General features: G+C 39.4%; 1 protein-coding gene across 1 annotated transcript in view; it reads right to left on the reverse strand.

Annotated features, from left to right (window-relative positions):
* Positions 1-24,053, reverse strand: part of C9 (complement C9) — a 78,759-nt gene that overhangs the window by 44,454 nt on the left and 10,252 nt on the right. Inside the window, exons 2-5 of the mRNA XM_002815511.4 lie at positions 11,961-12,066; positions 11,426-11,570; positions 11,016-11,163; positions 3,063-3,201 (exon numbers count right to left, since the gene is read on the reverse strand). Coding sequence (XP_002815557.1) covers positions 3,063-3,201; positions 11,016-11,163; positions 11,426-11,570; positions 11,961-12,066 — 538 coding nt within the window. The remainder of the gene's footprint in view (positions 1-3,062; positions 3,202-11,015; positions 11,164-11,425; positions 11,571-11,960; positions 12,067-24,053) is intronic.

Consider the following 24,053-nt stretch of genomic DNA (forward strand, 5'->3'; position numbering starts at 1 on the left):
TTGGATGAACAAAATAATTTAAAGTAGGAAGAGCAAGATACACCAGGAGAAAAAAAGATTCCAAAAAGACTGAAGGTCTAGATGAGGCCAAGAAGAGGTTTGTGGGCATAAATGAGGCTGAGAGCTGAGAGGTTAGACAACTGTGATAAGATGAGAGGGTTAAAAGTTGGATTTTCAGATTTCAGAGACAGCAAAGTTCGGGTAAAGACAAAGCCAAGGGTTAGGTGGCTAGAAATGAGAGTGGCTACAGTGAAATGGTATAGGAAGTTATGAGGCAACAAGAAATACTTGGCAGTCCACATGATATTGAAGTCACCCAGGATTTTGGAAGGATTGGGGTGAAAAGTATGCTTATAATCTGCGTGCATTTTGCAAATTTTTGTTCATCTCCCAAATCTTACATTTTCATGGAGACTCAGATTTAAGAAGAATTATAATGAACACCTGAAACCTGATTTAGGCTTACAAATTGTTATTCAACAACAAAAGTGAAGAAACAACCAAAGAAAAGTAAGTAGAAAAGGACCTAAGTTATAAAGGCAATCATCACTCCCCCCTCCCCTTTTTACTGCCTACAGTTGTTCTTGGTCATTACTGCTAATTTATAAAGTGGTCAGTAAATCTTGACCTACTATGTGACCACTAATTATGTACCTAGCTTTGGCTAAGTCTTTTACTAATTATACTCTAAAATGAATAATAGCTAATATTTATTGAGGGCTTGCTATATGCCAGTGACTTTCTGAGTGTTTCACATATTTAGACCCATTTATCTCCATGAGGTAGGCATTATTATTTCTATTTTATAGATAAAGAAACCAAGGCACAATGATGATAAGTAATTTGCCTGAGATTTTATAGCACTAAGGGGCAGAGGTGGGATTTCAGCCTAAGCAGAGTGGCTCTAGAACCACAGCACATTAGAGACAAAAGACCCTAAATGAGAGAGTATGAGTGGACGAGAATAAGATGTCATTATTTAGGTGCATTCCCATGTTATGATGGAGCAGTATAATTCTGTCAAAAATGAAAGCCAATAAATTATTGCCAATAAGTAACTAAGGCAAGAGTTAAAAAATTATTTCATCCAACAAAAACTGGTGAGTATTATATGGAGTTGGTATTGGTAATAAGCTATAAAGAGGTATAATATGTATAATTTGCTTTCAGGTACTACTGATACACATGAGAAAGTAAATGACATATTTCATTAAGTAGCAGGAATTAAAGAAAAAAATCCTCTCTAAGGAGTTAAAGTAGATATTTCCCCTAATATAAGTTTGTGTTCTTTTATGTATAATAATAATGAGTTTGGCTACTTATTTTCCAAGACCATAACAGATTTGAATAAGGGGATTATCAGCAGTGGCAGCAGCAAGGGAATGATTTGGAGGCCTTAGCCAACCCCTATTCAACTTCCACTGCCCCAGTTGGCAACAAATAAATATTCAAGTCCACAATTCCTATCTTCTTTCCAATAAGCTTGATGTCAAACTCTTTTGGGGGTATTAATCTCACCTGAACTAGTAAAAGGTATCTATAGTCTTCATTTTTCCCACCATATGTGAACATAGATTAGTTTTGCTACAGAAATATTGATGTGTTAGATTATGCGATGCTGCTCCAAGCTCCATTGTGATTTATATCACACCACATCACCTTTCTAAAATCCCAAACATTCTGAAATGCTGAAACACATCTGTTTCCAGGGTTATGGATAAGGGAAAGCAGTGCTTCCTTTCCAAATGTGGCTTCAAGATCAGTCCTGGGAAGCCCCTAGCCTTCACTATTCTATGTCATACAAGTTATTACCCCTCTTGAGAAGCTAAGAGCTGATCACAGTGGTGAAGACAGGAAAACTGTAAAATGCAGACTAAACTCCAAACAAAGTAAATCAACACAACAATAATCCTTCTCCCATCAGCAATGACCAAGGTGACCACGTTTGGTATTTTCTATTTAAGAAAGGAGAATGTATGTAACACTTTTTTAAAACGATTGTTATCTTTCCATCACAAAAAATCTGTGCTTAAAGAAATTTAACCTGGCATTATGGGGGAAAACCAATAGCCCAAAAGATTTCCTCAGATTTGTTGGCAACTGACTTATATTCTGACTTATAGGTATAAGAAACACGACCACATGTGAAAAAAAACATGCCAGTCAAATGGTCAAGATATGACAGTCTTTAGCATTCATGAGAAAACATGATTGCTTCTGGCTGCAATATGTAGGGACTGATTTATGATATTTTCAGAAAGTAATGTTTATTTAAAAGCATACACATTTTTCAAACTGGTGGGACCGATAACAATAAGAGCCTTGTAATAACTGAATAAAGCAGACCTTATGGGTCTTCTTTACCAATGGGACCATTTTAAGAAACAGACTCTTGTAGCTCCTGGGTCAGAGCAAGCTTTTTATTATTCTTCATTATATTTTGCTTGGAACAAAGAAAGAATCTCTAAAGGTGATAAATATTAATCCTTTTAATGGTGGAGGGCTACAGTCTGTCATTGTTCTAGAGAATTAGGTGACTTTAAGAAAGATAGCTAAGTTTGGAATAGTGTTGTGTAGAGTAAAACTCATTTTTATAAATCATTTTCAAGAGGTAGAGGAGTTTAAGGTGAGTGAAAATAGCCACTCCCATTAGTCAAGCAGGCTCTTCATAAGGGGATTCTGAAGGAAAACCAACGCAAAGATGAGTTTTCATCAGGAGGCTAGCAAACAATAACAGCAAAACTCAAGTAGCACGTAAGCAGTGTTATCACTACTTAGATCAGCACTGATTTAATTTTTAGTTATCTTAGATCTTTAGATAATTCTTTTTATGGAGTCTAGGTATTTGCCACATCTTTATCACTAGGTGCATGTTACTGAGGATTGAGAAGACACAATTATATGTTTCTAAAGAGATCCAAACTACATCGCCTCTTCTTTAAGTCTTGTGTTCATGTGAAATTATTATTCTACTGAGTTTTTCACATTGTTTGGTACTAAACTTATTGAAGCAATTTTTCAGGCAAAAGTTGAACAATGTGTTTTCCTCTGAGGAGACTTACTTCGTAGACCAAAGAAGCCACGTTCCAGGGTCTTCGGTAGTATGTCAAAGTGTTTCCATCCCGATCCCGGTTACAGAGTCCATTGTAGAACTCATTGTCAAAAGGTGTGCTTAGGGGATCCATCCCTAAAATGTTGATCCTGAGAATGAACAGAGTAGTATCAGAAGTGGAAATACCACAACATAATGCAAGGCAGCCCTCCGTAGCTGGAAAAAGTGAGACAGCTTCAGTGCATGTCACTGTTACCCAATATGTGTGTGCTATAATCAGGAACAGAAGCAAGAGCCTGTTCACCTTGGCTCAGTGTCTCTGGCAGAAAGCATACCTTAGGAGAGCCTTATGAACTCTTTTAGGCAACTAAGGCACTGTTTAGAGTGCAATGAAAGAAATGCAATAAGTAAGGCACATGGGACCATCTGGTTCCTGGAGTTTTAACTTCACTGCTGTAACTCTTACCTAACCTCCCTTAGTGAACCAATAACTGATGCTGTAATACCAACTATTTAAATTATTTGAGAACAGAGCATCTCAGGGGGCCAATATAACATATGCATGTAATTTTTCATCTATGAATCAACATTGGGGCTTTCTCTCTCTCACCCCATTCTCTTTAAACTTAAGCCTTTTCCTCCAGCTGTCTCATTGCTTGTCAAGAACCTCATTCCCTCCAGGCTTATATTATTCCCATTACACTTTCCAAGATGAACACAAAAATTTTAGCATCCTGGCAAGGCATTCTCAAAAGTTCTATTTTTTCCCATAGCAAAATATTTTTATTTGGCAAGCTTTCATTCATAAATATAATTCTTATTTAGCTTTTAAAAAAGTTAAACTTTACTTGTAGGTTTAGAAACAATATATGAACAAGAAGCAGTTATTTCCTTGTGAAATACACCTCTGTTCATTGGAGGAACACAGTCATTGCTGTCTAGGCTGTATCTGGAATAAATGGCCCTAAGCCAGTGAGGCCAATAGGTTTGAGGATCAAATCTATAACTTACCTTGGCACAAAAACACAAACTCTTCATTGCTCTAGGCCACACTCCTAACTCCAATGAACTGGATTACAAATCTGGATGTTGGTTTTAAGACCAATTTGTCAAAGAGTGGGTAGTTTACCATAAACCCATGGCTTATGCAAGAGAAATAATTGAAAGGGTTTCCTACTCGTAGTGGGTTAGTTAAAAACAACATCTTTATATAAATAGCACATTTTACATAAACTTTGAATCTACAAAGTTCCAAAGTGAATCTAAAGTGGTTCAACTTTAATGGAAGGCAAGTTAAGAAACTGACGCATGAATATCTTTCTCAAGGCTGACATATAGATAAAATTGACCACCTCCCACTGCCTGTCCCACCAAAATACCTTTCATGAAAAATATGGCCTTAAAGTTCTAATATAGGGTCAAAAATTAGACCCATTAATTTGAATATGAGAAAAAAGAAAAAAACATTCTATATTTGATTTACTTTTTTAAACACCTTATTCCACAGGATAAATTAAAATTTTGGTCCCAATTCTTTACCCATCTCTGCATGTACACCCTTGCTATGACCTCATCATGGGCAAAGTATACTTCCCTCCCTAGTGGCTTTGTGCTTGGACATGTGACTTACTTTAAGCCAATGGCATGTAGTTGAGAGTGACAGTGGGCCAGTTCAAAGCATGGGCATGAAGAGGCCTCATTCATTGCTTTTGCTTTCGTGTATTTGTGCCATTGCCTTGAAAAGGGCTTCTAATGGGTAGCTGCTGCCCCTTCAGCCTGGCTATCCCAGTGATCCCAGTGAAAGGCAGAACCACCCCAGTGAAGCCCAGTCTTGTGAGAAATAAACACTTATTTTTGTATCACTAAGGTTTTGACACAAGCTCTCCACCACTAAGACATAAAATACTGGAAGCAAATGACCTGGGTTGTTTCTTAAACAAGACCTCAGCTACATTTTCTTTATATGATAGTGAACTACATATCTGGTGTAGCTACTTTAACAGAGACATTGTACCTCTTTATTTTCAGTGAACAAAATCAACCTTTGTTTATATTGATGATTAGCTCTTAGGTGACTACTATATCTATGTGTTGTACATACAGCGTTTGCAATTGGCAGGGGGGAATATTAAGACAGTTCATATACACTGTCTGCTTCCATGCGAATTGTGTTCAAATTAAGGAGTAGAACATAAAATGACCAATTTCAAAAACTAGGCTGAGGAAGAATACACAATCAGCCCTCCATATCTGTGGGCTCTGTGCCTGTGGATTCAACCAATCATGGATTGAAAACATTTGGAAAAAAAGTACATGATAAGCATGTACAAACTTTTTTTCTCTTATAGTATAGTAACAATTTATATCGCATTTACACTGTATCAGGTGTTATAAATAACCCAGAGATGATTTAAAGAGTACAGGAGGATGTACATAGGTATATGCAAATACTATGTCATTTTATATCAGGGACTTGAGCATCCTGAAAGTTTTGTACATGTGGGAGGTCCTGGAACCAATCCCTGATGGGTAGAAAGGGAGGATTGTACTTGTGCCAAATGAGTGGTACACGTGAGTGCTTTACACATTGAGTCTTCTGGAGGAAGAAATCACCATGGGAGGGTCATTAAAAGAGTTTTAGAAGAGGAAAGATTTGATATGGGTTTTGAGGGGTGGATAACTTGGGATGGGGCTAGTGCAGGAGAAATGTGTGGGTAAGAGCTCAGAGATGGAAATGGCATGTTATGAGGGTAATGGTCTTCAGATACTCTGTCTCCCCTGTAAAGGAATTTTGATAAATTATACTTTCCTGCACATTTTTAGCGTGACATCTAATATTTTTCATCTTAAGATTAAGTAGATGCAAAGAATATAATTCCTAATAATGTTGTCATTATTTGTACTTTAACATATAATTATTTTAGCACTTTAAAGATAAAATCAATAAATATAAATGCTATAGTGATGCTGCATCATACAGCATTGATATTCTTCTAACAGATGGAAATTTTTTAGTTATTTTTATTCCTTTTTATTTATTTTTTAAATAGGCTTTACTTTTTAGAGCAGCTTTAGGTTCACAGCAAAAGTGAACAGAAGGCACACAGACTTCCTATATACTCTATGCCCCTTTTTATTCTTGAATCCATATTTCTATTCCATTTCCCTCACAGAATTTTAACCTAATGTAATATAGTTTATTTTTGAAAGTTTTTATTGATTACCTTGTCATACTTTTCTGTACCAAAAAGATATTAATTGAAATTTAAAAATATTAAATACTCTTTGACCGTAGGGTCTAAATATTAAAAATTCTTTATTAATAGTAGCATATATAAGTATCTTAAATTTTTAAAAATCATTACTAAACATAAGTAAAATTTTATTGGAAAGCTATCTTAGTGAAATGAATGAGTCTTCTTTTTAAATTAATATGTTGGTTCCTGCATCCATGAATGAATATTACTTCATTCATTCATTCACGGTGCTAGGAAGAGACGGCGTTCAGTATCAATTTGAGTCCTCCTTTTCATTTTTATAGTTGTAAGTGCTGAGAAGCTTTACTCACATAAATAAGTAGATAAGAATAAAAGAAATTTTATTATAACAACGTCACATAATTTTAATCCCTTTTTCTGAGTTATATACCAAAAAGAGATCCCATAGTCGGTGATCTTTCTTCAAAAATTATTTTTATGCTCCATTATCTAAAAGTTGATTAGGTAATCTTTCAATGTTGATAAAAAGAATTAGAGATCACAAAACTTCAAGGAGTCAGAGTCCAGTTTTGAGTACTAACATTTGGATTTGTTTCTTGTTGTTTTTTTTTCCCTCTCTATAGTGAAATGTGAGATGGGTGAGGAGTATACTCTGCTCTTAGTAAGAAGTAAGTGATTGTTTAAAAAAGCAAGAAAGGAGAATGGGCTTGACAACTTGGATGCAGCTGAATTGTCATGCTTATTAATTTTATGAAAAACATGTACATATGGAAGTTGAGGATTTACTATTAGCTTAGCTACATAATTAATAGTTGAGGAAACTATTACCTTAAGACTTATTTGTCTGCCCTTGGAAAGTTTTTGTGCACTCCGTGGTATGCATATCCTAGTTTGAGGGTTATTGTTTTATAGATCATCAAATTGGCCAGTTGGCTGGACCCATCTGGAAAGTTAAAATGAAGTTGATCCTCAGTCTAAAGCACAACTAAGGAAGAAATGTTTCAAAAGCTTTGGACTTGGTTCCACTACTACAGAGACAGCCAGTCTAGTCTAGAATAAGCCAATTTTTTCTGCCAAGAAACATGAATACTTCTCATGGATGGAAAGTCATCACCTGGGAAATAAAAAAAAAAAATGTTCTTTGGCAGTGCTTAGAGATACCTGCTTTCACACCTGCATCTAGAACCACAGGCAGTTCCAATTTACCAGGTGAACTGAAGAGAAAGCTCCCTTCACGGAAGTGGTGTTATGCTTAGATCACAAAAAATAATTCCTTGCATATTGTACATCACTTACAGCTGGCTGGATGCATGCCTTTTCAATGAATGCAAGATGGGTTGGGGGATTTCCCTAAACACTTCTGGAGAACCTCAGATGCCTACAAATAAGAGGCTGAAACATTTGTGATACAACTCAGTTCTCCTGGCATAAGAACATAGATGTGAGAGGCCTTCAAATGAAAACAGTATAAACTAATTACCATGAGTGCTTGTGACTTTCACATGTAGAAGAATCTAACTGTATGTGACTATTGATAGGACTTTTTGAGGTTGTCCAGATTGAATTGGGTAGATGTAGTTTACAAGCATGTTGCTATGATTAGGGAGTGTACTCCTATTACTTCTATTTTGCAAAGAATCCACAGTTTTACATAAGAATACTGGAGGTTTATAGTAAGTAAATATGCAACATTAATGGTATGAAAGAATATTACAAATATAACAACATATGTTGTTTTGAAACCTCTTCCTAAATATTAATTACTGATTTATACAACTCTCCTATATTCCTTAATTCAAATATTTGTGTGATAAGTAGCTACTTAAGGAATTTCATTTTTTAAGGTTAGTTTTGCTTTGAAGTTAAGGTGTTGAAGTTAAGACTTACGGATTTTGTAGTGATGTGAGAGAACTGCTGTGGGTGTTGGTTGGGGTTTTAAGGAGAGGGTAAGGTGGTATGGTAGAAAAATATAGTTTTATGAGACTCAGAGAAACTTGTTTCAGCTCTACTAAAACTAATCAGTCAAATGGCCTTATTTATTTCACTCAGTTCTTATCTATAAAATGAATATAATACCTCTTCTAACAATCTCCCAGGATTATTTGGAAAATCTATGGAGATGCAGTGTGGAAAAATATTTTGGAAAGTTTAAAGTATTATGCAAATGAAAGTTGTCATAGAATAATAGGTTTTATGAAGACTAAATTTAATATAGGTTATTACTCATGGTAATGGGGAATTTAATAAAAAAATGTTGATGGACTGATTCTATCAGGATCTACTTCATTTTCCATTTCTGCAGCTGAACTTTCCCCATAGCTGGGGCACCACCTTCTTACACAGCCTTGAAGACTCAGCTGTGGGATGGTGCCTAACAGCAACCCTGACTGTGGTAAAGCGCGAGGTATGTAAGAATTCCTAGCTAGCCCTGCTTCATTATGAAACTCCCTGACAAATGCTATGCAACAAATTTTTCTTTTCGCTGAACAAAGGAAACCAAGAGATTATGAATGATTGTTTTTCAGCTAAATGGGCCAATATTTCTATATTCTTTTCCTATAAGACAAACTATAAATTTGCATTGAATGAGAATAAATAACATACGTTAAGCTGTTTTATTTAGATTAAAGAGAAAGTTGTTTCTTGGATCCCAATTAAAGCAAAATAAAGTAGTAATGGGCTTTCACTATGGACTCACAATCTTTCCCTGAGGAAATAAATAAAAAGAATCAGGACTCATTTGAGCACACCATGATCTAGTTAGAAGATTTGGGAAAACTCCCATGCCATTTACTGCCTAAAATTTACTAAGAGGGCCTGCTGAGCTTAGGGGCCTAAGACCATCCATTTGATTCGAGATTCCCACCTTTAGGCTAAGGGACAAAGGCACTGTAAGTAATTTCAAATGCTGCTTGAACAAGATTTTATAAAGTGCATGAAGGGCACGTAAAATGCTTTATCTGGTGCCTGACTCTTGGTATCCTGGGATATTTTTCTTATCTAGATTTAAGAAGTAGAAGTTTCATTTGGCTTAGAGAGAGGAGACGTCTCCTTCATTAGCTAAACTTGATAGAGGTCTTATCATAGGAACTGCCTAGTAACTTTGTGTAGGGTTTCTCAACCTCCGCACTGACGCTTTGGGTCACGCTGTCCTGTGCTTAGCATCATCTCTGGCGTCCACCCACTACATGCCAATAGCACTCCCCATTCTCACCCCCTCCAAGATGTCACAGCTACAGTGGTCTTCAGATACTGTCTTTTCTCTCTCTTTTTTTTTGAGACGGAGTCTTGCTCTGTCGCCCAGGCTAGAGTGCAGTGGTGCGATCTCGGCTCACTGCAAGCTCCGCCTCCCAGGTTCACGCCATTCTCCAGCCTCAGCCTCCCGAGTAGCTGGGACTACAGGCGCCTGCCACCATGCCCGGCTGATTTTTTGTATTTTTAGTAGAGACAGGGTTTCACTGTGTTAGCCAGGATGGTCTCGATCTCCTGACTTCGTGATCCGCCCGCCTTGGCCTCCCAAAGTGCTGGGATTACAGGCGTGACCCACCGCAGATATTGTCAAATGTCTGCTAGGGGAAAAATTACCACTGATTGAGAACTACTGCCTTACCCTTCTACCAGCTTTGCTCTTACCATCACCCCTATCTTTTTTTCTCTCCCCATCTCCATATCCAGGACTGGAGTCCTGTCCCTGAAAAGAAATTCAGTCTTACCTGATGCCAATTGACAATATTTTAGAAAGCACTTAATGGATATTCATTAATTAATAATTAGCCTATTTATCCACCTACCAAGTATTTACTGAGCACCTACTATGACCCAGGCACTGGAATTATGAGCATAAAGAAACACATTACATTATAGGTGAGGAAATAAAGCCATATACCGTCTCTTTCAATATACTACTGGGTAGAAGAATAACCATGTCTTTGTTGGGGACAATTTTCCAACAAACCCACCTTTACCAAAAACAGCAACAAATCCACCTTTACCAAAAGCAGCTCAGAATGAGTAAGAGAGGTCATGTAGTAGATCTTCCTAGGATGCCCTCTGACTATATATGGAACAGAACAGAATAGAACCAAATCTCTCTGCATATAGTCTCTATTCTGTATAATCCTGAGTTCTAAACTCCAAGACATCCCATCTGAGCTTACAGCCACCTGTCCAGAGCCCCTAGGTTTTGTATGGAAAATGAGTGAAATGTCAGCTCTCTATAATGAGAACCAGAACCTCAACATAATCATCCTCTGGCATCAAAACTACTGCCTCTGATCACATTCCTCCTGGGTCAGCTTCAGAATGCTGGAAACTCCCAAGATCCAGGATAAGTTCCAATGGAAGACAGCCTTCCCAGCAATGTAAATATTTGAATTGAATTGCTAGATCTCCTACTGGAAATTCATTCCAAATGTTAACATGTCATGTCAATATTGCTGTGGTCTCCCACAGGTTCCTAAATGAGAGATTTCATCTCTTGCTCCACTGAGAGACAATCATCTAACATCTTGATCATCTAGTCCACTGTACAGACCCCTACTGAGGCCAGGCAATTTGTCCAAATTATCCTGAGATGCTTATTTAGCACTTCCTTTAAGCTCAAAGGTAGTTCAAAAATAATACAGACCCATCAGCTGTATCACCTGTGTCCCTCGCACAAATGCTTCTACCAGTCTATCACAGTGAGAGAGATGGAGATCATTTTCACTCATTTTCATCTGAAAAAATACAAGTAAAATACAGACCCATAGCCTGCTGTTCGTGCCAGCTCAGACTCTTCTACCACTCTGTCTCTGCAGGGGGGACGGGGATCACTTTCACAATCATCCTCATCTGAAAAGTCTCCGCAGTCATTGTCACCATTACACTGAAGTCGCCTCTTTATGCATCTGCCTGCAATCAAAATCAGGAAAGACTCAATGTATCTAATGTCAAATTTTCTCTTTCTTTCTGAAGTTATCAAATGCATTTTAACCCTGGAGGTGAGGTATCAGAAAAACATATTTGAGTTCTTTGTACAGAATATATAGATGGCCCCTTTTGGGGCCTTTCACACTTGGAAATCCAAGTGTCCAGAAGCATATGCTTTTTTTTTTCTTTTCATTCAGGAAGGCACACAGAAACCCATAATGAGCAATTGGAGCACAAAGATTACCTGTACTGCATTGAAAGTCATTTCTGCAGTCCTCCTCAGCATCCTCACAGGGCTCTGTGGGCACACACTGTCGTCTGTCTCCCACAGAGTCGGTGCAACTTTTTCCATTGAATTGTCCAAAGACCTCAATGCTTCTTGAACGAAACTGCACAATATCAGTTGGAATGATTAGAATTTCTAATGTCAAAAAAAGGGTATGGTCAAAAGGTGCATCCATACAACTATATCCCTGCAATGAGTCAATGGTTTTAAGATAGAAGTGGTGGAAGAAGTCACTGATGTTATTTAGGGTAACACTATGCATTCTAGGTTTGGCAGGCTTTTATACAGATGATTCCTCTGGACACTCATTTAGTATTCTGTACAACATAAAGATTTCCTGGAAAAGTTAGCAACATACATTTACATGTTTATCTCTCTTTCTGGGTTTGGAACTCAGTTGTGGGGGTCCCTGCCTCATAGTCATTTTTCTGGAGAGGCTAGCAATATAGTTTCCATTTGGGGAGGTCAGTGGGGAAGGGAGAGGAACACTTACCATTTGTCTGAGGCAAGGATCGCATTGTGACCATTCACTCCAGGGGCTCATTCTGCAATCTATGTGCGATGCAGAGCCACTGCTTTCTGTTAGCTCTGGGTCATAACTAAGATAATAGAACATCCCAGTTTATAATGACCATTGTGTATGTCTGTTTCCAAGAAGTCATCACAAACACAGTTCATTTTGCACTTTATCCCCTCTCAAATTATACCACTTATCTTTTTATTATATCTCTCATTGCACCCTTAATTGCATGCTATTTTGTATTTTCAACTCATCTTTTTGTTTAATTCTTGTCTGTATTGTAAGTTAACTTTTAACTTCCTAGCAATGCAAATATTTGAAACAACAAAATAACGGCAATGAGGAAAACTAGCAAAGCATCTTTCCAGGTGTTTTACATAGATTAATCTTATATTTCTAAATAGATTATGAACTTAATGAAGCTAGAAGTCTGATTTTTTTGTGTGTGTGTCTTCCTTCCCATCCACCATACCCCACCCCTCCCAAGAATCTGGTGAGGCTAAGTTACCTCATTCTCTTGCAAATTTAAGCCAGCCGGCCCAGGCCCAGCAATTCCTGTAGCGGGCACCTCATAAATCAGGTTTCCCCTCTCTGGTATTCTGTATGCCCTAAACTGGATTCTTTGCCACTTCACACTTCACTTCAGGACTTATTCCTGATCTTTCTGAGTTTTCACATCATATATTTTGGCACTTATGCCTCCCTTTCCACCCCCAGGCCCACTGCTCAGCAGTGCTTTCCTGGCTTTGAACTTTCCTTTCTCTGTTAGTTCACCATTTGAGTCTCTTCTGGTTGAAATATCACCCAGGATAATTATATAAAAAAGAAAACACATCAGAACCAGAAACCACCCAACAAGAATTCTACAAATTCCCTACCTCTACTTGCCTGGCCTGACACTGATCCTTCCTATAGTTAATCCTCTTAAACCACAGAAAAGGCTGGCTGAATAGGAACAGCTCCAGTCTATAGCTCCCAGCATGAGCGATGGAGAAGTCAGGTGATTTCTGCATTTCCAACTGAGGTACCGGGTTCATCTCACTGGGGATCATTGGACAGTGGGGGCAGGATGTGGGTGCAGCCCACCAAGTGTAAGCCGAAGCAGGGCAAGGCATCACCTCACCCAGGAAGTGCAAGGGGTCAGGGAATTCCCGTCCTAGCAAAGGGAAGGGGTGATAGATGGCACCTGGAAAACTGGGTCACTTCCACCCTAATACTGTGCTTTTCCAATGGTCTTAGCAAATGGCACACCAGGAGATTATATCCCACATCTGGCTTGGAGGGTCCCACACCCATGAAGCCTCGCTCATTGCTAGCATGGCAGTCTGAGATCAAACTGCAAGGCGGCAGTGAGGCTGGGGGTGGGGCGCCCACCATTGCCGAGGCTTGAGTAGGTAAACAAAGCGGCCAGGAAGCTCGAACTGGGTGGAGCCCACCGCAGCTCAAGTAGGCCTGCCTGCCTCTGTAGAGTCCACCTCTGGGGGCAGGGCATAGCCAAACAAAAGACAGCAGAAACCTCTGCAGACTTAAATGTCCCTGCCTGACAGCTTTGAAGAGAGTAGTGGTTCTCCCAGCATGGAGTTTGAGATCTGAGAAAGGACAGACTGCCTCCTCAAGTGGGTCCCTGATCCCCAAGTAGCTTAACTGGGAGGCACCCCACAGTAGAGGCAGACTGACACCTCACATGGCTGGGTACTCCCCTGAGATGAAGCTTTCAGAGGAATGATCAGGCAGCAACATTTGCTGTTCAGCAATATTCGCTGTTCTGCAGCCTCTGCTGCTGATACCCATGCAAACAGGGTCTGGAGTGGACTTCCAGCAAACTCCAACAGACCTGCAGCTGAGGGTCCTGACTGTTAGAAGGATAACTAACAAACAGAAAGGACATCCACACCAAAACCCTATCTGTACGTCACCATCATCAAAGACCAAAGGTAGATAAAACCACAAAGATGGGGAAAAAACAGAGCAGAAAAGCTGAAAATTCTAAAAATCAGAGCAACTCTCCCCCTCCAAAGGAACACAGCTCCTCACCAGCAACGGAACAAAGCTGGATGGAGAATGACTTTGATGGGTTGAGAGAAGAAGGCTTCAGACGATCAGACTTCTCCGAGCTAAAGGAGGAAGTTTGAACCCAATGCAAAGAAGCTAAAACCTTGAAAAAAGATTAGACGAATGGCTAACTAGAATAACCAGTGTAGAGAAGTCCTTAAATGACCTGATGGAGCTGAAAACCATGGCACAGGAACTACGTGACGAATGCACAAGCTTCAGTAGCTGATTCGATCAACCAGAAGAAAGGGTATCAGTGATTGAAGATCAAATAAATGAAACCAAGTGAGAAGAGAAGTTTAGAGACAAAAGGATAAAAAGAAATGAACAAAGCCTCCAAGAAATATGGGACTATGTGAAAGGATGAAATCTATGTCTGATTGGTGTACATGAAAGTGACAGGGAGAATGGAACCAAGTTGGAAAACACTCTGCAGGATATCATCCAGGAGAACTTCCCCAACCTAGCATTGCAGGCCAACATTCAAATTCAGGAAATACAGAGAATGCCACAAAGATACTCCTCAAGAAGAGCAACTCCAAGACACATAATTGTCAAATTCGCCAAAGTTGAAATGAAGGAAAAAATGTTAAGGGCAGCCAGAGAGAAAGGTCAGCTTACCCACAAAGGGAAACCCATCAGACTAACAGCAGATCTCTCAGCAGAAACTCTACAAGCCAGAAGAGAGTGGGGGGCAATATTCAACGTTCTTAAAGAAAAGAATTTTCAATCCAGAATTTCATATCCAGCCAAACTAAGCTTCATAAGTGAAGGAGAAATAAAATACTTTACAGACAAGCAAATGCTGAGAGATTTTGTCACCACCAGACCTGCCCTATAGGAGCTCCTGAAGGAAGCACTAAATGTGGAAAGAAACAACCAGTACCAGCCACTGCAAAAACATGCCAAATTGTAAAGATCATCGATGCCAGGAAGAAACTGCATCAACTAATGAGCAAAATAACCAGCTAACATCATAATGACAGGAACAAATTCACACATAACAATATTAACCTTAAATGCAAAATGGGCTACATGCTCCAATTAGAAGACACAGACTGGCAAATTGGATAAAGAGTCAAGACCCATCAGTGTGTTGTATTCAGGAGACCCATCTCATGTGCAGAGACACACATAGGCTCAAAGTAAAGGGATGGAGGAAGATCTACCAAGAAAATGAAAAACAAAAAAAGGCAGGGGTTGCAATCCTAGTCTCTGATAAAACAGACTTTAAACCAACAAAGATCAAAAGAGACAAAGAAAGCCATTACATAATGGTAAAGGGATCAATTCAACAAGAAGAGCTAACTATCTTAAATATATATGCACCCAATACAGGAGCACCCAGATTCATAAAGCAAGTCCTTAGAGATCTACAAAGAGACTTAGACTCCCACACAATAATAATGGAAGACTTTAACACCCCACTGTCAACATTAGACAGATCAACGAGACAGAAAGTTAACAAGGATATCCAGGAATTGAACTCAGCTCTGCAACAAGCAGACCTAATAGACATCTACAGAACTCTCCACCCCAAATCAAAGAATATACATTCTTCTCAGCACCACATTGCACTTATTCCAAAATTGACTACACAGTTGGAAGTAAAGCACTCCTCAGCAAATGTAAAAGAACAGAAATTATAACAAACTGTCTCTCAGACCACAGTGCAATCAAACTAGAACTCAGGATTAAGAAACTCACTCAAAACCTCTCAACTACATGGAAACTGAACAACCTGCTCCTCAATGACTACTGGGTACATAACAAAATGAAGGCAGAAATAAAAACGTTATTTGAAACCAATGAGAACAAAGACACAACATACCAGAATCTCTGGGACACATTCAAAGCAGTGTGTAGGGGGAAATCTATAGCACTAAATGCCCACAAGAGAAAGCAGGAAAGATCTAAAATTGACACCCTAACATCACAATGAAAAGAACTAGAGAAGCAAGAGCAAACACATTCAAAAGCTAGCAGAAGGCAAGAAATAACTAAGATCAGAGCAGAACTGAAGGAAATAGAGACACAAAATCCCTTCAAAAAATCAATGAATCCAGGAGCTGATTTTTTGAAAAGATCAACAAAATTGATAGATCACTAGCAAGACTAATAAAGAAGAAAAGAGAGAAGAATCAAATAGATGCAATAAAAGATGATAAAGGGGATATCACCACCGATCCCACAGAAATACAAACTACCATCAGAGAATACTATAAACACTTCTATGCAAATAAACTAGAAAATCTAGAAGAAATGGATAAATTCTTGGACATATACACCCTCCCAAGACTAAACCAGGAAGAAGTTGAATCCCTGAATACACCAATAATAGGCTCTGAAATTGAGACAATAATTAATAGCCTACCAACCAAAAAAAGTCCAGGACCAGATGGATTCACAGCTGAATCCTACCAGAGGTACAAGGAGGAACTGGTACCATTCCTTCTGAAACTATTCCAATCAATAGAAAAAGAGGGAATCCTCCCTAACTCATTTCATGAGGCCAGCATCATCCTGATACCAAAGCCAGGCAGAGACACAACAAAAAAAGACAATTTTAGACCAATATCTCTGATGAACATTGATGCAAAAATTCTCAATAAAATCCTGGCAAACTAAATCCAGCAGCACATCAAAAAGCTTGTCAACCATGATCAAGTGGGCTTCATCCCTGCGATGCAAGGCTGGTTCAACATATGCAAATCAATAAATGTAACCCAGCATATAAACAGAAACAAAGACAAAAACCACATGATTATCTCAATAGACGCAGAAAAGTCCTTTGACAAAATTCAATAGCCCTTCATGCTAAAAACCCTCAATAAATTAGGTATTGATTGGACGTATCTCAAAATAATAAGAGCTATTTATGACAAACCCACAGCCAATATCATACTGAATGGGCAAAAACTGGAAGCATTCCCTTTGAAAACTGGCACAAGACAGGGATGCCCTCTCTCACCACTCCTATTCAACATAGTGTTGGAAGTTCTGGCCAGGGCAATTAGGCAGGAGAAAGAAATAAAGGGTATTCAATTAGGAAAAGAGGAAGTCAAATTGTCCCTGTTTGTAGACGACACGACTGTATATTTAGAAAACCCCCTTGTCTCAGCCCAAAATCTCCTTAAGCTGATAAGCAACTTCAGCAAAGTCTCAGGATACAAAATCAATGTGCAAAAATCACAAGCATTCTTATACACCAATAACAGACAAACAGAGAACCAAATCATGAGTGAACTCCCATTCACAATTGCTTCAATGAGAATAAAATACCTAGGAATCCAACTTACAAGGGATGTGAAGGACCTCTTCAAGGGGAACTACAAACCACTTCTCAATGGAATAAAAGTGGATACAAACAAATGGAAGAACATTCCATGCTCATGGATAGGAAGAATCAATATTGTGAAAATGACCATACAGCACAAGGTAATTTATAGATTCAATGCCATCCCCATCAAGCTACCAATGACTTTCTTCACAGAATTGGAAAAATTACTTTAAAGTTCATATGGAACCACAAAAGAGCCCTCATTGCCAAGATAATCCTAAGCCAAAAGAACAAAGCTGGAGGCATCACGCTACCTGGCTTCAAATTGTACTACAAGGCTACAGTAACCAAAACAGCATGGTACTGGTACCAAAACAGAATATAAACCAATGGAACAGAACAGAGCCCTCAGAATTAATACCACACATCTACAACCATCTGATCTTTGACAAAAACAAGAAATGGGGAAAGGATTCCCTATTTAATAAATTGTGCTGGGAAAACTGGCTAGCCATATGTAGAAAGCTGAAATTGGATCCCTTCCTTACACCTTATACAAAAGTTAATTCAAGATTCATTAAAGACTTTAATGTTAGACCTAAAACCATAAGAACCCTAGAAGAAAACCTAGGCAATACCTTTCAGGACATAGGCAAGGGCAAGGACTTCATGTCTAAAACACCAAAAGCAATGGCAACAAAAGCCAAAATTGACAAATGCGATCTAATTAAACTAAAGAGCTTCTGCACAGCAAAAGAAACTGCCATCAGAGTGAACAGGCAACCTACAGAATGAGAGAAAATTTTTGCAATATACTCATCTGACAAAGGGCTAATATCCAGAATCTACAAAGAACTCAAATAAATTTACAAGAAAAAAGCAAACAACCCCATCAAAAAGTGGGTGAAGGATATGAACAGACACTTCTCAAAAGAAGACATTTATGCAGCCAAAAGACACATGAAAAAATGCTCATCATCACTGGCCACCAGAGAAACGCAAATCAAAACCACAATGAGATACCATCTCACACCAGTTAGAATGGCGATCATTAAAAAGTCAGGAAACAACAGGTGCTGGAGAGGATATGGAGAAATAGGAACACTTTTACACTGTTGGTGGGACGGTAAACTAGTTCAACCATCGTGGAAGTCAGTGAGGCTATTCCTCAAGGATCTAGAACTAGAAATACCATTTGACCCAGCCATCCCATTACTGGGTACATACCCAAAGGATTATAAATCATGCTGCTATAAAGGCGCATGAACACGTATGTTTGTTGTGGCACTATTCACAATAGCAAAGACTTGAAACCAACCCAAATGTCCAACGATGATAGACTGGATTAAGAAAATGTGGCACATATACACCATGGAATACTATGCAGCCATAAAAAAATGATGAGTTCATGTCCTTTGTAGGGACATGGATGAAGCTGGAAACCATCATTCTCAGCAAACTATCGCAAGGACAAAAAACCAAACATTGCATGTTCTCACTCATAGGTGGGAATTGAGCAGTGAGAACACTTGGACACAGGAAGGGGAACATCACACACTGGGGCCTGTTGTGGGGTGGGGGGAGGGGGGAAAGAATGCATTAGGAGATATACCCAATGTAAATGATGAGTTAATGGGTGCAGCACACCAACGTGGCACCTGTATGCATATGTAACAAACCTGCACGTTGTGCACATGTACCCTAGAACTTAAAGTATAATTTAAAAAAAAAAAAGGAAAAAAAAAACCCAGAAAAGGCTAGGTGAGGCCAATCTCTCCTCAAATGCTCTAGATCCCAGCTCCCCTTGGAGACTCTGATTCATTGAATATCTCCTTCTTTTTAAACTCTCCCTCTCTACTATCTCCTTTCCATTTGTAGTATAAAGTGTTCAAGCTTGTGATATTAAACATAAAAAGCCAAGGGATGAACAAATCATGCACCCTCCCTGCTTACACATTTTCTTCCAGCCACTCCCATCTCCCTCCTGCCCTTCACAATAACACTTCTTAGAATAATTGCTGGAAGCACAGTTATGTCTTTCTGTCATCCAAAGAACAAGTCTTATCTCCTCTGTCAAACGCTACATGCCCTTTTAGTTACTTCTAAATTCTCTTTTCTTTTAGCCAAGTTTCTTGAGAAAGTAGTGAGCACCCTCATCTCTTGTTTCTTACATCCCAACACTTCTCAACCCTCCTGCCCTGTGAACACTGCTCTTGCCCAACTCCATGATGACTGCCATGTGCTTCACTGTTCCTTTCAGTCTTTATCTTACTGACTGCTTCATGGTATTCAATGTATTCACCACTGTTGCTCTTCAGGACATTCTCTTCTCTTGGATTATAGGGCCTTTCTTTCATTTCTTTTTTCTTCTCTGCCTGGTACTCCTACTCTTTTATGCAGGACTATTCTGATAGTCCTTGAAATACTTATTTTCCCTCGAGATCCTTTACTTGGATGTCTCTCTCTCTCTTATTTTTCTCTATATTTTCCCCAGAACTTTAGTTTTCATGTTTATGCTAATGACACTGTATTAATCTGTTCTCACATGGCTATAAAGAACTACCTGAGACAAGGTAACTTATAAAGAAAAGAGGTTGATTGACTCACAGTTCCACAGGCTGTACGGGAGGCATGACTGGGAAGGTCTCAGAAACTTACAATCATGGCAGAAGGGTGAAGGGTAAGCAAGTACATCTTCACATAACATCAGGAGAGAGAGAGTGAAGGGGGAAGTACTACACAGTTTTTAACAACCAGGTCTCATGAGAACTCCATCATGAGAGCAGCAAAAAGGAAGTCCAGCCCCATGATTTAATCACTTTCCGCCAGGCTCCTCCTTGAACACATGGGGATTACAATTCAACATGAGAGATGAGTGGGGACACAGTGCCAAACCATATCATTCCACCCTGGCCCATCCAAAATCTCATGTTCTTCTCACATTTGAAAACACAGTGATGCCTTCCCAACAGTCCCCTAAAGTCTTAACTTATTCCAGCATTAACTAAAAAGTCCAAGTTGAAAGTTTCTTCTGAGACAAGGCAAGTCCCTTCTGCCTATGAGCCTGTAAAATCAAAAACAAGTTAATTACTTCCAAGGTACAATGGGGGTACAGGCATAGAGTAAACGTTCCTTTCCAAAAAAGAGAAATCAGCCAAGAGATAGGGGCTACAGGCACCATGCAAGTCCAAAACCCAGTTGGACAGTCATTAAATCTTAAAGCTCCAAAATGATCTCTTTTGGCTCCATTAATCATGTTCAGGTAATGCTGATGCAAGGAGCAGCTCTGCTTCTGTGCCGCTGCATAATATAGACCCTGCAGCTGCTTTCATGGGCTGACATTGAGTGCCTGCAGCTTTTCCAGGTACACAGGGCAAGTTGGTGGTGGATCTACCAATCTGGGGTGTGGAGGATGATGGCCCTCTTCTCACAGTTCTACTAGGCAGTGCCCCAGTACGGACTCTGTGCAGGGGCTCAAACCTGACACTTTTCCTCCACATTGCCCAAATAGAGGTTCTCCACAAGGGCACCGTCCCTATAGCAAACTTCTGCCTGGACATCCAGGCATTTCTATACATTCTCTGAAATCTAGGTTGAGGTCCCCAACCTCAACTCTTCCCTTCTGTGCACCTGCAGGCCCAACACCATGTGGAAGCCACCAAGGCTTGGGTTTGTACCCTCTGAAGCAATGGCCTGAGCTGTACTTGGCCCCTTTTAGGCACAGTTGGAGTTGGAGCAGCTGTGATGCAGGGTGTGATGTCCCAAGGCTGCACAGAGCAGTGGGGCCCTGGGCCTAGTCCATGAAATCATTTTTACCTCCTAGATATCCAAGCCTGTGATGGAAGGGGCTACCACAAATGTCCCTGAAATGCCCTGGAGGCATTTTCCCTTTGTCTTGGCTATTAACATTTGGCTCCTCTTTATTTTTGCAAATATCTGCAGCTGACTGGAATTTCTCCCCAGAAAATGAGTTTCTCTTTTTTACCTCATGGTCAGGCTGCAAATTTCCCAAACTTTTACACACTCCTTCCCGTTTAAATATAAGTTCTCTTTGCTTATGCAAATGAGCGCAGGATTTTAGCAGAAGCCAGGCCATATCCTGAACACTTTGTTGCCTAGAAATTTCTTCTACCAGATACCTTAATTCATCTCTCTCAAGTTCAAAGTTCCACAGATTCCTAGAGCAGGGGCACAATGCCACCAGTCTCTTTGATAAAACATAGCAAGAGGACTTTTGCTCTAGTTCCCAATAAGTTCCTCATCTCCATCTGAGACCATCTCAGCCTGGATTTCATTGCCCATATCACTATCAGCATTTTGGCCAAAATCAACAAGTCTCCAGGAAGTTCCAAATTTTCTCTCGTTTTCCCTTCCTGTCTTCTTCTGAGACCTCCAAGCTCTTCCAACCTCTGCCTGTTACCCAGTTCCAAAGTCAATTCCACACTTTCAGGTATCTTTAAAGCAATGTCCCACTCTTGTTACCAATTTTCTGTATTAGTCTGTTCTCACATGGCTATAAAGAACTACCTGAGACTGGGTAACTTCTAAAGAAAAAAGGTTGAATTGATACAGAGTTCCACAGGTGGTATAGGAGGCATGGCTGGGGAGGCCTCAGGAAACCCAATCATGGTGGAAGGGTGAAGGGGAAGCAAGCACATCTTCACATAGTGGCAGGAGACAGAGAGTGAAGGGAGAAGTACTACATACTTCTAAACAACCTGCTCTCATGAGAACTCCATCACAAGAACAGCAAGGGTGAAGTCCACTCCCATAATTAAATCACCTTTCACTATGCCTGTCCTTCAACACATGGGAATTACAATTTGACATGAGATTTGGGTAGGAACATAGAGCCAAACCATATCAGACACCTAGAGATAAGTCAGCAGCCCAGACATCTCTCCTGAACTTTAAACTTTTGAATACAACTTCCAATTGGACCTTGCACTTGAAGGTCTTCATGAGTTACTGAACTCAATGCATTCCCAAATGAGTGCATTAATTTTTCTCCCCTCTCAAATATGCTTCTCCCTTGTATTTATTGTCTTGGCAAATGGCACTTCCATTTATGCAGTCATTCTAATCAGAGACCTGGTGCTGCTTGTCTCATCCTGCACTCCAATCCTCATCTATGCCATCTAATCAACGACAAAGATTTGCTGTTTACAGTCTTGTAAGTAATTCTCAAACTCATCCATTCTCTTCATCTCTTTCAGATGTTTTTCTTGTCTACACCAACATTATATATCTCCTAGATGACTACAAAAATTACTCTCTAATTCAGTTTCCAGAAGGCATCCAGAGGGGTCTTTTAAAAATGCAAATTTGATCTTACCATTCAGTTACGAGAAACCTTCAGTAGCTTCCCATCACTCTTGTGATGAAGTCTAAGTTTTTTTTTTTTTTAACATAATGCAATAGGCAGAATAAGGACTCTCAAAGATATCCCTGTTCCAATTGCTGGTACCTGTGAATATGTTGCCTTACATGGCAAAGGGGGCTTTGGAAATGTGAATATGGGGAGATCATCTTGAATTATTTGGTTGGGCCCACTCTGATTACACGGGCTCTTTAAAGGAGAAGAGTGGGTGAGAAAGATGTGAAGACAGAAAAGACAGGAGAAATTCAAAGCAAGAAAAGGGATTCCACCTGCTGTTGCTGGCTCTGAAGATGGAAGAAGAGGGCAATGAGCCAAGAAGCACAGGCAGCTGTAGAATCTGGGAATAGCAAGGACATGATTTTTCTTTAGAGCCTCCAGAAAGGAATCTGGCCCTGCCAACACCTTGATTTTAGTCTAGTGAAAACTAATTCAATTTTCTGACTTCTAGACCTGTTAAATAATAAATTTGTGTTTTAAGCCACTAAGTCTGTAGTAATTTGTTACAGCCGTGATAGGAAACAAAAGCACAATGCCTAGAGAGCTCTACATGGCCTATCCCTTTCCTAATTCTCCAACTTTACTTTTCTCCACTTAAGCTCCAGCTACACTGAACATTAAAATTTCAAGACAAGCCAATTTTTCTCATGTCTTCAGGCCTTTAACCATGCTATTCCCTATTCACTACATTGATCTCATCTTGGACACACATTATACTTTTCTGGGAATCCGCCTTAACCTCCTGGTGTAATTTAGTTTTCTATGTACGTATTCTTATAGCATCTTGTTCTCATATTTCATTGAATTAATTATTCACTCATCATTTATCTATTCATCAAATATATATTAATTTCCTCTTATTGGCTAAGCATGGGAGTTATAATGATGTTCAAAACAAAACAAAACAAAACAAAAAGCATGATCCCCAAAGTAGGAGTTTACATTTTAGCTAAAAATACCAGTGAGCTTGGGGGCTTTCCTGTTTTGTTCAGTTTGAATATCAAATACCTGGAACATAATAGGTACTCAGGAAGGGTTTTTTAAAATGAATAATTGAATAATTGAAAGAGGAGGAAGGAAGTCCTTAGTCATGGGGTTTTGGCCAAATCTAGGCCTGTATCTCTCTAGGGTGTGATCTCCTGGGGAATCATCCACATGGTTTTTGAGCAAGGATTGCAAGGCAGGCTTCCTGGCTGGAGGTGACATTTTTGTAAGCCTGGCCCTTGCCTACACCTTCCAGAATATCAGGAGGTGTGATGAGCTTTATCTTCTAAAATTGCAGGCTAAAAATGTATTACATGGGATGCTAAAACTTCTAGAAGAACCTGCTTTCTTGGAAGTCTGAGTACTAGTGCGT

Source organism: Pongo abelii, chromosome 4 (assembly GCF_028885655.2).
Source record: "Pongo abelii isolate AG06213 chromosome 4, NHGRI_mPonAbe1-v2.0_pri, whole genome shotgun sequence".
In the NCBI taxonomy this organism is placed as follows: Eukaryota; Metazoa; Chordata; class Mammalia; order Primates; family Hominidae; genus Pongo; species Pongo abelii.